Source organism: Mauremys reevesii, linkage group 16 (genome assembly GCF_016161935.1).
Source record: "Mauremys reevesii isolate NIE-2019 linkage group 16, ASM1616193v1, whole genome shotgun sequence".
In the NCBI taxonomy this organism is placed as follows: domain Eukaryota; kingdom Metazoa; phylum Chordata; order Testudines; family Geoemydidae; genus Mauremys; species Mauremys reevesii.
Window position 1 is genome coordinate 8189922 of NC_052638.1, and position 16136 is coordinate 8206057.

Sequence of the window (16136 nt, forward strand, 5' to 3'; positions counted from 1 at the left end):
CCAGCACATCTAGTGACAGTCTTGAGGGAGTTTCTGTGACCCAACCCGTCACACTCTGACAAACCTGAATGCAAAACAATTCCTGCCAATGCAAATTAGCCAACAGTACTAAAGTCATTTATATCCAAAACTGGCCAAAGTTGATCCTTTGACACAGCTGTAAATGATGAATATGTAAAATCAGCACAGGAGCAAACTGCATTTACATAAACACATGTGCTTTAAAGCTTATTCAGAGCATTAACAATAGCTGCTATGCCTCCCTACAGAAACTTGTGCCCTGAAAATGTGGCAAAAGAAATGGGAAAGGGAACATATTGTAATTGGTTCACTAGGGCCCATGATCTGAACTGGACTGGAGCTTTCCCAGATCAAGGACTGAGGGATGCTAGCAGACCAGTTACTCAAGCCTTGTAGGAATAATAGCTAGGCAGATTAGACTTGCAGTCTTATTCTTCTGCTTTTGGGCTCAGCAATGTGTAGCCCTAATCCAAAACTCATGATTGTAGGCCAGGCTGTTGTACAAATTGGTCTCTCTAAGACTTGCTGATATCCAGTCCATGTAGCAAATCTTTGGTCTTCCCCTTGGTCATCTTCCAACCACGACCATGGTCAAGGCCATCCTACCACTATAAGTCTTAGGTCTCTCTCTGCTGAACGTGTCCCTACCAAGGTAGCCTAACCTCCCTCAACTTGTCTTCAATTGGAGCAACCTGCCTGTCTTGGTCTGGACACACAAACAGTGAGGCACCCCCAAATCAATGCATCCACACACCCTGGCACACTCATGATAAGATCCAAGAACCTGATTCGTGGTCACTTGTGAATGTTTTGGCCAAAACAGCTTCCCTGGCAGCAAGATGGCTTTCTCCACCAAGAGACCCTAAAATACCCATTATTAGGAACTGTAAACTCATATTATGATTTATTCCTGGCAAGGATTGTTGCTTATCACACCAATTTGCACAGTGAGCATGCTGAGCATGGTTTTTAATAATGCATCAGTATTTAAACTGAACTTTGAAAACAACACTGCATGTCAGAGGCGTAATTCACACTCCTGCTGCTGCTGGGGAAGTGAGAACTTTCTGCAACGGTGGGTTTGGCAGGGCAGCGGTTGCAGTGGGCAGGCTCCTGGCATACTGTCAATGAGCTCAACTCTGAGCTCTTTAGGGCAAGGAGTATTTCTTTACTATGTGTTTGTACAATGTCAGACTGAAGAAGGCCCTGAGCCCTGAATAGAGCCTCTAGGCTTTCCTGTGTGATAATAGTAGTAATCTGTAAACATTATTCCTTGTACAATGTATCTCTGCTCTGAAAAGTGACCCTAACAATGGCCTCCTGGAACTCTGTCAATTACCTTTCAGTGATCACAGGACAAATTTGCTCAGTACACAAGTAAAATTATGTGGGTTTTTCCCTGTTCGCCATCCCCATGCATTCTCGATTAAACAGGGCTCATAACCTCTTTGGATCATCACCAGTAAGGGTCTGCAGAGCAAAATAGCCCCTGCCTGATGTGTGTGCAGCTCCCCTGGTCTTCAGTGGAGGCTGCCTGGATGTAATATAAACAACCTAGAATTTAGTATACATTTCTAATCTGAATCCAGTTCATTCTCCCCGCAGTGTTGGCTTCTTCTGGGCTAACGAGGTAAAATGCAGCAACAACTCAGCTTTGTCAGTCCAGCCAGCAGATGTAAGTGCATGCAGGAAGCAGCAGAAGTAAGGGCGGGGGAAACTGTGCACTAGTTCCTCTTCAGAGCAGAGCTGCACTTGAAAGCCATGTTTCTGAGAATGATGAAGGAACCAAAAAAACCCCAAAAAACAGACATAATCGCAGGATCCAGGATTTTATAGATCCCACAAATTTCCACTGGTTTTAGTAATAGCACTGGCAGCTCCGCTAATGTGCTTCAACCCTGACTTGCTCATCCAGTCCTAGGTCTCCGCACAGCTCTGCTGACACATCTTAGTCTTGCTGTGCAGCACCACCCTACTCTTCCTGTCCTGGGTCCCTCAGCTGATCAGAGATTCCCAATCCTGCCATCCCATATGCTGGGTTTGTGATGTGGGAACTACACTCCAGGAGCCATAATGTTCCACACGCCCTGCACAAAACGAGGGAGGTACAGGCACTCAGTGCCAGGCCAGGGAATTTACCTTGCAGGGTAGATGGCATAGTCAGCCTGTAGAAGGCAATCAAACTCATTGTCGGTTGCAATCTGAGCCAGCACTTGAATTCCCCTCTCCATAGCCGAGAAGCTGATGCCTTAACCTGGCCGCTTCTCTACCAACTGAGAAAACAGTGAACCAAACCTGGAGAGGAGAGGCTTAGGAGAAAATTGCAGAAGAGGTGTCAGCTCAGCTCCTTCACCTCTTCAATGGCTCTCTGCCTCTGCTCTAGGGTTCCCCACTAAACACTACACCTGGAGTTACAATGTGCGGAAAGGGGAAGAGATTCTTTTGGTCTGACTTGTTCTCAGTCCACGGCTGCGAGAAGTGGGTGATGTCCCGTACTAGGTAGGCCCCCACGATGAGCTCCTCTACCACAAAACTTCCTCCCCTAGAGCCAGCTCCTCCGCTGCCATACAGCAGCCCAGCTCCATTCACTTCAATGGAGTCGTTGCCCCTTGTGCACCAACTGAGGACCCAACCTCTAGCATTTCCTTTTTTAAAAACCTCTGTTGGTTTAATCTCTACATCTGCATGAGGTGGAGCTGCATGAGAGCACTTCCTTTTCTGCTGCACAACGCTGTCTGTGCAGCTCCGGGACTCGAAGCTGCTCTCAGACACACATGCCTTGTGCAGCGATCTAGGCACAGAGCAAGGGACAGGAGACCATATGCACTAAGGGCAAAGGGACAAACGAACCTGCTTGAGGAAGTCACCATCCTGCAGGAGGATGCAAGTAAGTCCTTTGGTTTGATCTGTGTTGGCCCAGTTCTGATCTTGCATGCAGCAGAGTAAATCAGGAGTTGCTCCAGTGCAGTTACACTGGGTAAAAGTGGTGTGAGAGGAGATCAGGCCCACTTATATTGTGATTGGTGGTCCCCTCAAAGGCTCTCCTGGAGCCAGAGGAGGCAAATGGGGTTGTCAGCCTCTTGGATGCAGCCTGTGAAATGCCCAGTCTACTAAAGGAAACAGAAAAAAGTGTCACACCCTAGAACTGATTTGAGTTGGGATGTGTGATGGGTAACACAGGAATGAACACTACAGAGAGATGATTGGGCTCTCACATTAACTCTCCGTCTTAGGGATTCCAGTCCCACCTATTGCTGGGGTGTCTAAGGGTATGTCTCGGCAGCTGGTCCATGGGACCATCCCACCTGGCAGGGTCCTAGAGCCTGGGCCCCAGCCTGAGCCCAAATGTCTACACTGCAATGAAACAGCCCGTTGGTCTGAGTCCTGCGAGCCTGAGTCAGCTGGCAGGGGCCGGCCGTGGGTTCTAATTGCAGCGTAGACAGACCCTAAGTGCTCAACAGGTTATTTCTAACTGCCCATAGTGGATCCAGCTGTTTGCCTCTCCCAGGGGAGCTTCCAGTTCTTTCTTCTTATTGTCCCACCCCGGGTCTGCTGGGGGGTAAAGGGGTTTCTTCATCCTTTTCCAGTTTTTCCCTCTCTTTAAGCTGTTTCATTGGGGGAGGAAGGGAGGTGCAGCATACGAACCCCAGCGGGAGGAGGGTCACAAACATGCTTCAGGGGGCTTCAATCACCTTCCCTTTCTTTCTGGCTAATGGATAGTGGATGCTGGAACCGTGTTCTGCTGTAACATGTAGTCCTAGGAGAAGAAGAAGGTGCGAAGCACCAGGGCTGCCCAGAGCAGGGGGCCAGTGGAGCAATTTGCCCCAGGCCCTGGGCCATGCAGGGCCCCCACGAGAATATAGTATTCTATAGTATTGCAACTTTTTTTATGGAAGGGCCCCCAAAATTGCTTTGTCCCAGGCCCCCTGAATCCTCTGGGTGGCCCTGCGAAGCACTGATCTGTTTCTTTCTTTAGCATGCTGCATCTTTCTCTCCTTGCTGAAGTGAAGCGATAAGAGGAGGGTGCGTGGGTAGGTCTGGCTACCCTGGAGTTGGAGATGTAATTTCCAGCGCAGTGAGACGTACACCCACTAGCTCTGATGGCACTAGCATAGTAGACACGACAACAGCAGTGTAGCAGCCAAGGCGGCACAGGCTGTCTGTCTCAGTACAATCCCACCCAAGCCCCTTGGCGTGTATTCAGGGGACTAGCCACCTATGTAGCAGCAGCTACACTCCTATTTCTAGCACAGGAACTCAGATCTGGTGGGCGTACAGTACATCTACCCGAGCCAGAAGTTACACTCCCAGCTGCAGCCTGGACGGCCCCTGTGTGTCTGGCTGTAGGAGAGGCAGAGTTCATGCTCTGCTGGGAAAGCCTCAGCCCCGGTTCCCTGGGGGCACTGGCCAGCTCCTGGGGCAAGCTCTGTGCTGGAGAGCGTGCTAGGCCACAGCGCATGTGAGTTGTCCCAGTTAAGGCTGGTCTACACTGCGGGGGGTGGGTGGGAGGGGTATTGATCTAAGATATGCAACTTCAGCTACGTGAATAGCGTAGCTGAAGTCGAAGTATCTTAGATCTATTTACCTCGGGTCCTCACGGCACGGGATCGAGATCCGCGGCTCCCCCATTGACTCTGCTACTGCCGCTGGCTCCGGTGGAGTTCCAGAGTCGACAGGAGTGCGTTCGGGGATCGATATATCGCGTCTAGATGAGATGCTATATATCGATCCCCGAAAAATCGATGGCTACCCGCCGATACAGCAGGTAGTTTGGACGTACCCCTAGAGGAGCCTTGGCTCTTGAGTTCAAGCAGTAACAGCTCTTGCTTTGAGCTTTGGAGGTCCCTGGTTCCAGCCCCGGTGCATCAACCAAGATAGCAACTGTCACATTAGAGCACCCTCTGAGCAGCACTCCATGCCCAGCTTCTGCTCCCACTCAGCTGTAGGCCAGACTGCCACAGTGAGGAGTGTCTGCCCCACGCAAAATCCAGCCTCCGCTCCATCGGTGGAAAGAACTTTTCCATTGGTTCGTGTGTGTACAGTGAAAATGACATTTACCAATAAAAATCGAATCCTTCCAAGCCTACTTGTTGGGGTTGGGTAGCTTTAATCTCTGCCTAGGCTGTATAGCTGCCTCACCAGCATAGGCTGTCGGGAATACGTGTGGAATCAGAACATCTCCCTTTCCGGTCTGGGCCAGGTTGTTCCAGGGCCCCAGGATGGAAATGGGATTGACAGCAACTTGTGCCATTGCGTTCACGCCCTTGGTGGACTTTCTGCTGCTGTACCCAATGGGCCCAATTCTCCTCTCACACGGCTCGATGTAAATCCACCAACTTCAGTGGGGTTACTTCTGATTTCCACCAGTGACAGAGTTAGAGTCTGAAACTCACTATGAAAATGAAAAACTGTAAGTGGACACTTACTATTATTGACCATACTAAAATGACTCCACCGATTTTAAATCCAAAACCACTGCACTGAAGCTCAGAACTAACTGACAGCGTCACTTTATCGCATAGAAATAGTGCTCAGACTAGCATAGCAAAGTACCACTTTTCTCTATTTGATTTTTACCTATTTTCAGACGTGCTTACTAGCCAGTTGTGTTTATAAATATTGCTGCATACCAATATGCTCCTGTCTATTTCCTTTCCATGGCCTAATAAGGTAAAGGTAAAAGTTAATTAAAGTGCCTGGATCAAAGTTGTGCTCTCCTGCCAGAAGAGGTTATAAGTGGGTGTCTGTGTCCACTTTCTGTTACATTGGAATGACTATTTATTGCATTACATGAGTGTATTGCTGTTTCGTATTAGTTTAATATTTTTGACAGTGCTTTTGGGACTGGTCTATCTGTGCCCTGAAGATGCCACTCTAAGTGGCAAAAATTAATTTATTTTCCCCTTAGATTGTACATTAACGTAACACAGATGAGCTGTCCAATGACAAATGGATTTGTGGACTGGCTGCCTCAGAGGAAAGGCACGGGGACAATGGAGCCTTTCACCCCTAGGTTGCCCATTCTAATCTGTTCCAGGCTGCAAACCACTGTCAGCTGGTGCCTCTGGGAAATGAAGGGCTGGTCTCAGTCCAGTTCTTAGTGGACAAATATCCACATCATTACAGCCGTCCTCCTAATTGCTAGGCCTGTGGCATCCTTCGTGGGATTCTCACTAACGAAGACTAAAGGACCATGGTGACTGAACTATCATCTCTGGGCTGTCGAGAGAGGATCCCGGCAGCTTTGAGCTGCAGTGGCAGGGCAGTGGGGGGTGAGCAGGGGTACTTGCACTGCTGCAATCACTGATAATAATCCTCAGCCCTTTATGTAGGCACTTTTCAATCTGTGGATGACAAAGTAGTTCTCAAAAGGAGGTCAAAGTCCTTATCCGTGGTGTATGGACAGGGAAACTAAGGCCTAGAGACTTGTCAGAGAGAATCAGTAGCAGAGTTAGGAGTAAACACAGGTCTCCTAATTTGCAGGCCAATGTCCTACTCACAGGAGCACATCACCTCTCCAGGCAGCCAGCAGCTTCCAACCCCAAGACCATCAATCCAGCCCCTTGCAGCAGAACTGAGATAGTGGTTAAAATGCATCAATACTATATTGAAAATTTATACTGAAAAATATATCATTGAATACAGTGAGCATATACACAAAGCTTAGGGAAGGGAGGGTCCTTGGATCAGGGAGCTACCCTAAAAAAAAACAAAAAACACCTCCCCTTCTATTGCAGATTTTTGTATATTCACCATGTTTTTTGGTAACAAGGAGCAGGGCAGGAAGGGGAAGTTTTTACCATGCTACAACTTATTTCATTCTCATGCCGTATCTTCCACCCTTATTACAAGTGAACTTCCTCTTCTAGATTTAAGCAGTAAAGACGCAGGTGGGCATACAGTGCATCTACACAAGCCAGAAGTTACACTCCCAGCTCCTCTACAGTGCCCATCACCACCAGATAAAGAAACAGGTCTTAAGATGGTTAAAGAAAACTTAGCTCGATAACATCCTGTCTGGCAAGAAATCACTTATCAATGGTTGTGGTTGTGAAACCCTCATTTCTGTATTGTTTTATCTTTATGGCTCCCACTTTTCTATTGTTAAGCTGTCTGGCTCTCTAGGAGGGATAGCTTAGTGGTTTGAGCATTGGCCTGCTAAACCCAGGGTTGTGAATTCAACCCTTGAGGGGGCCATTTGGGGATTTAGTTAGGGATCAGTCCTGCATTGAGCAGGGGGTTGGACTAGATGATCTCCTGAAGTCCCTTCTAACCCTGACAGACAGTCTATCACATGAGCTACCCTGAAACTTTCAAACCATCTGCCAACAGTTTACACCATGTTAACAGCTGTCTGTGAGACATTTGTTGTTTGTTGTGTGAGCTATACATAGCTAGGGTATAGTAAGAGTGAAGCCAAGGAATTGGAGAAATGCTTCGTTGCCCTCTAAGGGCTAGTCTACACTTACCAGCCGAGTCGACGCGGTGAGTTCGACTTCTCGGAGTTCGAACTATCGCGTCTAATGTGGACGCGATAGTTCGAACTCCGGAAGCACCGCGGTCGACTCCGGTACTCCACCACTGCAAACGGCGGTGGCGGAGTCGACCTTGGAGCCGCGGACTTCGATTCCGCGGCGTCTCGACGGGTGAGTAGTTCGAACTAGGGTACTTCGAATTCAGCTACGCTATTCACGTAGCTGAATTTGCGTACCCTAGTTCGACCCCGCTTCTTAGTGTGGACCAGCCCTAAGAAATTCCTTTTTTGGGGGCACACAAGTCACTCAGTTCCCAGCCTAGGAGCATGATGGATTTATTATTTGTACTACAGCCAAATCGACTGCCCAACTCAGACTGAGCTGCTGTTGTGTTAGGCATTGGCACATACATAGGAAGGGACAGGCTCCGCCTCCAAAAGGGTATAATCTAGCAAGATAAGAGAGACAAAGAAAGCAACATTTAAGGAGGGCAGAGAGATTAAGTGTCTTGCCCAAGGTCATAGAAGACATCAGTGACAGAGCAGAGAATTGAACCCAGATCTAAGGCCAAGCCCACTGCCTGAAACACAAAACCTCCAGCTGCAATGATTTCTAGTCCCATCAGTGGAACTCACACTGCTAAATTCTCCCACCCACTGGTTCCAGCTGTTAGAGCGCTTTCCCTTCACCCTCTCCCCTGGTTCTTGTCATGCAGACAGAAAGCAGAAGACCAGAAGTCCGAAGGGCAGACAATGCAATGTTATTGGGGTTAGTTTCCAAGCAAGCATGTTCCAAAGCCCTTCACACCAGTTGGACTTATCTCTGTATGTCAATAGAGTTTCTTCCCCAAAAAAGCAGCAAAGAATCCTGTGGCACCTTATAGACTAACTGACGTTTTGCAGCATGAGCTTTCGTGGGTGAATACACAACTTGCATCCGACGAAGTGGGTATTCACCCACGAAAGCTCATGCTGCAAAACGTCAGTTAGTCTATAAGGTGCCACAGGATTCTTTGCTGCTTTTACAGATCCAGACTAACACGGCTCCCCCTCTGATACTTTGTTCCCCAGTGTTCCGTTCCCAGCTCCGACGCCACAGAGCATTTACCCTGCATCCCCCTTCCCTGCAGAGCCTTGTCTGTGTCCCTGTTCCCTATTCTCATTCCCCACCCCTTAGCAAACATGATTTCAATTTCCCCTCCCCTCACTTCCTGTTTGACCCCAGTTTATATAGTAATATTCTCAGCTATACCTTAACCAATCATTTTACTGAAATGTAACTAACCAATCCTAACATATGGTAACATAATTCTCTAACCAATTATATCCCACTACCCTAATTAACTTACACCTAGCAAAATTAATTATACAGCAGACAGAAACAATTAGAGAACCAGACAAATTAACAATAGACAAGTGGGAGCCATAAATTTAAAACAATACAGAAATGAGGGTTTCACAACCACAACCATTGATAAGTGATTTCTTGCCAGACAGGATGCTGTCAAACTAAGTTTTCTTTAACCATCTTAAGATCTGTTTTGTTAACTGGTGGTGATGGGCACTGTAGAGGTGCGGACTCACCCCTGCAGCGCCTCCTGCTGGTCTGTTCTGGGAATTAGCTCTCCAGCCTCCGGAGCGCCCTCTGCAGGCCGGTGATCGGCTGCCTTTTGGCCCCTGTGTCCTCCCAGGACCCGGTGCCCCTTTATCTGGGGTGCTTCCCCCTGGAAGTAACCCCTTTCTCTTTGGATCTCCCCTCCTCGGGAAACGCTCACCCACTATCCCCACCTTGCCTCAGTATCAGGCTGCTGCCAGTCATTGTCTAGCCCCATGCCCTGGGGCAGATTGCAGTATCAGCCTATTCATCACTGGCATTGGGTTTAGATCTGCTGCCTTGGCCTACCCCTGGGCTGCCCTCTGCAACCCTCAGTACCTGTTGGTCTTGTGCTAGGCTGCAGCCCAGGGCTTTCCAGGCTGGAGCTCCCCAGCTCCTCTGCCTTTCCCAGGGCTGGCTTCAGGTTTTCTGCCGCCCCAAGCAGCCAAAAAACCCCCCACAAACCCCTCCAAAAAACAAAACGCCGTGGCAGTGCTATCGCGCCACACCGCTCCACTCTTTGGTGGCAATTCGACGGCAGGTCCTTCCCTCTGAGAGAGACTGAGGGACCTGCCGCCAAATTGCTGCTGAAGACCTGGACGTGCTGCCCCAAAACCTGATGGAGGGCCACCCCTTGGTATTGGCCGCCCCAAGCACCTGCTTCTTCAGCTGGTGCCTGGAGCCAGCCCTGGCCTTTCCTCAGCCCTGCTCCACTCAGGTACCTTGTCTCAAGTTCCCTGCAGCCAGGCCCATCTCCCTCTACAGGCAGAGGGACACTGACTGGGCTCCTGGCTCACAACCTTTTATAGGGGCCAGCTGGGCCTGATTGGGGCTTGGCCACAGCTGAGCCTACCTTCCCCAGTCAGCCCAGGCTTCTTGCCGCAGCCAGAGCCCTCTCCTGGACTGTTTTCCACCTCGAAGGACAGGAGTGAGTAACCACCTTACTACACACACACACACCCTCAAAACCCCCACCCCTGGGGTTGGGGGCGGAGACTCATGGCCTCCGCTCCCCAAAGTTGGCCCTCTAGCGCCGCTACCCTCCTCTCGGCTGCCTCCCAACCTCGGCCCATCTTTCGAGTGTGCGCCGCCGCCTTCTGGCGAGCTAACTCCGCGGTCTCCAGGCGCGCCCACAGATCGGGGTCTCCCAGGCCCTCTTCCCTCAGGGTCTGGGTCCATTTAGTCCCTTGTTCCACCACTGCCTGGGCCCCAGCCTCTTGCTGGGCCTGCTCGGTCTGGGTTTCATCATCGGCGACAAACCTCAGGCCGGTCTGGGTTCCTCCCTCCCGCAGGGATCCCTCCCCTCCAGGTCGCCACCTCTGGCAGTTTTGGCCCTTCCGACCTCACAGGTACCTCCTCTGGCCTCTCCTCAGTTCCTCTGAGGGGGCAGTGGCTCCTTATATGCCCGGGTGCCCGGCAGCCCCAGCCGACATCCCACCTCCGTGCTGCCCCAGGCCTCAGCATCCCCTTTTTGTCCCTCGTCGGGCCAACCCTCCCTGGGTTGCCCTGGGCTGTGTTCCTCAGGGCAGGGCACTCCTGCTCTTGGTGTCCCCTTCGCCCGCAGGCCCAACACACCCACAGCCACCTGGGTTCCCTCACCCAGCGGACTGCTGGAGGGATTGGGCACTGTCCCAGTTCAGGGTGAGGTTCCCCGCCTCCAGCCCCGTCGGGACAGCCCCGTTTTAAGTGTCCTGTTCAACCGCAGGCGTAGCAAGCCCGACGCTCTGCCACTGGCCTCCTCACCCTGACGGTTGGCTCCTCATGCCCTGCTCCCTGTTATCGGCAGTTCCTCCTAACCTCCTGGCAGAGGAGTTTCACCAGGGCCCGCTGCTCCCTCACCAGCTGGGCTCCTTGGCCATGGAGGGCCACTTGCACCTCCCAAAGTCCTTCCTGGGCCTCCCATATTCCCTTACAGTCATTGGTCCCCTTCTATTGGGGCACTGACACCGGGGCCCAACCAGGGATAATCCCTGGGGTTTCCCCATAGAACACCCCAGTGTATCCAGGGTCCATCCTCCCCTGTGTCTCTAAGTCCGGGCAGTAGTCCCACTGTTCTGCCTTGCCCCTTATGTCAGGAGCAGACCGCCTATGCCCACATTCTCCACCACATGTAGAGGTGCGGACTCACCCCTGCGGCGCCTCCCGCTGGTCTGTTCTGGGAATTAGCTCTCCAGCCTCCAGAGCGCCCTCTGCAGGCCGGTGATCCATTGCCTCTTGGCCCCCGTGTCCCTCCCAGGACCCGATGCCCCTTTATCTGGGGTGCTGCCCCCTGGAAGTAACCCCTTTCTCTTTGGGTCTCCCCTCCCCAGGAAACCCTCAACCACTATCCCCACCTCACCTCAGTATTGGCTACTGCCAGTCATTATCTAGCCCCCGTGCCCTGGGGCAGACTGCAGTATCAGCCACTCATCCCTGGCAAGGAGGGTTTGGACTTGCTGCCTTGGACTACCCCTGGGCTGCCCTCTGCAACCCCCAGTACCTGTTGGCCTTATGCTAGGACGCAGCCTGGGGCTTTCCAGGCTGGAGCTCCCCAGCTCCTCTGCCTTTCCCCAGTCTTGCTCCACTCAGGTACCCTGTCTCTAGCTCCCTGCAGCCAGGCCCTTCTCCCTTTACAGGTAGAGGGACACTTACTGGGCTCCTGGCTCACTGCCTCTTATAGGGGCCAGCTGGGCCTGACTGGGGCTTGGCCATAGCTGAGCCTGCTTTCCCCAATCAGCTCAGGCTTCTTGCCACAGCCACAGCCCTCTCCTGGGCTGTTTTCCACCCTGAAGGGCAGGAGCGTGTAACCACCCCGCTACAGGCACTATCAGGACAGAATCGTCTTCCTAACAGCCCAGTACCACCTTATTTCAATGTGACCAGTTTGGGATGTGAGGACATGACCGTTCCCTTCCCAGCTTATGGCTGCCCCTGCTGCTTAGCCAGCCCTTAGCCTAAGAACAAGGCCTCAGACTATCCTAGGGAGAGAAGGCCCAGACACAGGCAGACTGATTTTGATTCTTTGTTTTTATACCTCTATAACTAGCTACATGATAACAATACACCTACGTTCTTAAAGTGGAGGCCTTTACAGGCAGGCCTGAATATCTATATTCTAACACCAGCACTGACATGTTATTAGCATTTTAGGTGCAAGATCCTTCCCTCTCACCAGTAATGAGGCATTACATTAGCCAAGAATTCCATCAATCTACACTCAGAGAATACTGCTAAGTCACCAGGGCAATGTCACCTGAAATGACTGCGCACAAGAGCACCAAACTAACGGGGCTCTTGACTACCCTCCCTTTCGTCCCAGACACTGGATATTATTGCAATCTATTATAAAACAAGGAGAATTTCAGCAACTGATAGTGCAGAAAAAAGAATCAAATGTTCTCCTCACCGCAAACACTATTGGTCAGTCCAATGCTGCCCTTACCCAATCAAGACCATGGAGCTGCCTGGATCTAACGAGGGACAGAATTTGGTCCTATGTGTCCAGTCCTGACTCCTTTTCCTCACAGGCCACTCCCTCCAATGGTTATTTGTTTTAGCCATGTCCACTGGCAGTTATTCTATTCCCCACCCCCAAGGTGGGATCCCTGGAAAATGCCCAGGAAGCAGAGGTACCATCTAACCATTGCAAGGCAAGAAAAACTGTGACGTTGTCTAATTAAAATGTAACCAGGCAAACCATTGTTGCTACCACTGCTATATCATTGCAGCAAATCTTATACAAAATATAACTCGTGGCCAGAAAGGGTTCTGCAGGCTGAATGACCCAAAGGCAGGGGCGGCTCTAGGCACCAGCAAAACAAGCTGGTGCCTAGGGCGGCAAAATGTAGGGGGCGTTTCCTGCCGCCGGGGGTGGGCGGCAGGCTGGGGCGGCGGACCTGCCGCAGTCATGCCTGCGGGGGTCCACCGGAGCCCCGGGAGGACCGGACCTGCCGCAGGCATGACTGCGGAGGGGGCGCTCGTCCCGCGGCTTGGCTGGACCTCCCGCAGGCATGACTGCGGCAGCTCAAGCGGAGCCGCCGGACCCGTGAACCGTCCGCAGCCGTGGGAGGTCCAGCCGAGCCACGCGGGACCAGCCGTCCCTCTGCAGTCATGCCCGCGGGAGGTCCGCTGCTCCCGCGGCTCCGGGGCGCCTCCCGCGCATGACTGCTTGGGGCGGCCAACACCGTAGAGCCGCCCCTGCCCAAAGGCCACCTTTAAAGTCATGTTAGAAAGGTATGCGAATGGTAATGAGGGCCATTCATGCTCAGTAGACTAGAACTTTGAATGCAAACCTGTATTGTTGGAAGTTAGATGTAATATTAATGGTGTGTATTTTAAATACTATCCGTGTAAATAGACAGTTCCTGTCTGTCACTACAGTTAAGTCAGAGATCAAAAGGGAATATTAACATTTAGATGAATCTTGGGTAAAATAATGTCATTGTCTATATGTTTCTTTGAAGTTTGTAATAGACTGACTACTGGATAAATTGCCCTATGCTAATTTGTGTAACTAATTATTACTGGTGGTATTTAGAAAGCAGAAGGTTACATCAAAAGCCTATTGTTTAACCAGGACTGTGTGGTCAAGTGGATGCTAGAACACTGTATAAAAAGACCCTTGGGCGTGATCCTGTATCTCAGATCCACGTAGGCTTCTTCAGGGGAAGACTGAGGTCCCAGTTATGCTAGTAGGCCCTGAATATGAGATTTGGACATTGGACTATAACCTATGAACTATTTCTAAAATAACTCTTTGCAACTACAAAGCTCACCATCTATGCTATGAATCTGCACATAAGTGGACTGAACTTATATCTGAATGTTAGGGCTGTCAAGCAATTAAAAAAATTAATCACAATTAATCAGACTGTTAAACATTAATAGAATACCATTTATTTAAATATTTTGGGTGTTTTCTACGTTTTCAAATATATTGATTTCAATTACAACACAGAATACAAAGTGTACAGTGTTCACTTTATATTTATTTTTATTACAAGTATTTACACTGTAAAAAATAGTATTTTTCAATTCACCTAATACAAATACTGTAATGCAATCTCTTTATCATGAAAGTTGAACTTACGAATGTAGCGTTATGTACAAAAAAACCTGAATCCAAAAATAAAACAATGTAAAATTTTAGAGCCTGCAAGTCCACTCAGTCCTACTTCTTGTTCAGCCAACCGCTCAGACAAAGAAGTTTGTTTACATTTGCAGGAGATAATGCTGCCTGCCTCTTGTTTACAATGTTACCTGAAAGTGAGAACAGGCGTTCTGATGGCACTGTTGTAGCTGGTGTCACAAGATATTTACGTGCTAAAGATTCATATGTCCCTTCATGCTTCAACCACCATTCCAGTGGACATGCGTCCATGTTGATGTTGAGTTCTGCTCAATAACCATCCAAAGCAGTGCGGATCGACGCATGCTCATTTTCATTATCTGGGTCAGATGCCACAAGCAGAAGGTTGATTTTCTTTTTTGGTGGTTCAGGTCTTTAGTTTCCACATCAGAGTGTTGCTCTTTTAAGACTTCTGAAAAAGCATGCTCCACACCTCGTCCCTCTCAGATTTTGGAAGGCCCTTCAGATTCTTAAACCTTGGGCTGAATGCTGTAGCTTTAGAAATCTCACACTGGTACTCTCTTTGTGTTTTGTGAAAATGTCCTTAAAATGAACAACATGTGCTGAGTCATCATGTGAGACTCCTATAACAAGAAGGTGTGAGTAACAGTGAGTAATAGTTGGGGATTGGTCCTGCTTTGAGCAGGGGGTTGGACTAGATGACCTCCTGAGGTCCCTTCCAACCCTGATTTTCTATGATCTATTAACATGAAATATATGGCGGAATGCAGGTAAAACAGAGCAGGGAACTGTGGTGTGGTGGCTGCCCCACACCCATGCTAGAGGGGGCTGCAGCAGGCCACTGGGCCTGCACAAATGAACAGCCAATAGGAAGAGGTCTTATTGGGAGCCAATCAGGGCCCAGATTGGAGACAGCCAATCAGGGCCAGGCTCAGCCCTATAAGCAGTCTGCTCATGGAGAGAGCAGTCAGCAGTGCTTCTATATCCTGGGAAATTTCCCAATATCTGGGAATTTTTGAGTAAAATGTTTCAACTTGGGAAATTGGAAATTTTCATTCAAAACCTAAATAATCCTGAGAAAATTTCATAAAAAGTAAAAGACTTTCCAAATCTCAAAAATCCTGGGAAGTTTTCATAAAAAGTAAAATATTTGCACTTCTTTTAAATTTCCCTCAAAATGTGTTCTTCCATTGGTGAATATTTGTCACGTGATTTTCATAATCGGGCTGTGCTGCTCTCCTATTGGTGGTGCTTCAACGTACTATATCATGACGGCACAAGTGAAGTGACAAGTGCGCACATGCACTCACAACAAACCAACCTCAGGAACAGCTGGCTGGCGGGTAATGAGAAGATGGTTATCAAATTTATCTTCTAGGTAAGATTTCTTCCAATAATTAAATATATTGCAATACTTACTGATTATGATTAGTTTCTTGATCTGTCATTAAATCTCTAAAATTTTGTCTTTCGTGCTTGCAGTTGCACAGAGAACGTGGACCAGAACATTCGGCTGTTCATAAATTTGTAACAACACCTTCCTCCAGGCAAATATTAAATATCTTTGCCTACTGTATTAGGTAATAATATATATTAAGTTCCCTTCTTTGATTTAAATATAAATTGAAATATACATTATACTAATTATTGCATTCCATTATTTCAGAGATCTCTTTCCATTTTTTATCTAACGTAAAAAATGAATTAAGAGACCGGTAAGGCTGGTGAGACGAGGAAGAGGACTGCAGGAGTAGACAAAGATCCATCCACGTCAAACGAAAACAACGGGATAGCAGCCCCGACAGAGTAAAATTCAGAGATTATAATAATGAAAATTATATAAAAGAGTGTTATTTGTTCTTTTTCTTTGCTTTTTTATCTTATTTTATAATCATATGTTTACTTTTTATTTTTTCAAAGTAACTTTGATGTACGGTACACAGTACACCGCAGGGCACATGTATTAATACTGGTGTATT

General features: G+C 49.0%; 1 protein-coding gene across 4 annotated transcripts in view; it reads left to right on the forward strand.

Annotated features, from left to right (window-relative positions):
* Positions 1-2615: 2615 nt before the first annotated feature.
* ADGRG5 (adhesion G protein-coupled receptor G5) overlaps positions 2616-16136 on the forward strand; it is a 45408-nt gene continuing 31887 nt past the window's right edge. For 2 of the 4 annotated variants that reach the window (XM_039503022.1, XM_039503024.1), the window contains exon 1: positions 2616-2908. In XM_039503022.1, coding sequence (XP_039358956.1) covers positions 2707-2908 — 202 coding nt within the window. In that variant the 5' untranslated portion in view covers positions 2616-2706. The remainder of the gene's footprint in view (positions 2909-16136) is intronic. The other 2 variants (XM_039503025.1, XM_039503023.1) reach the window with 1 other exon arrangement.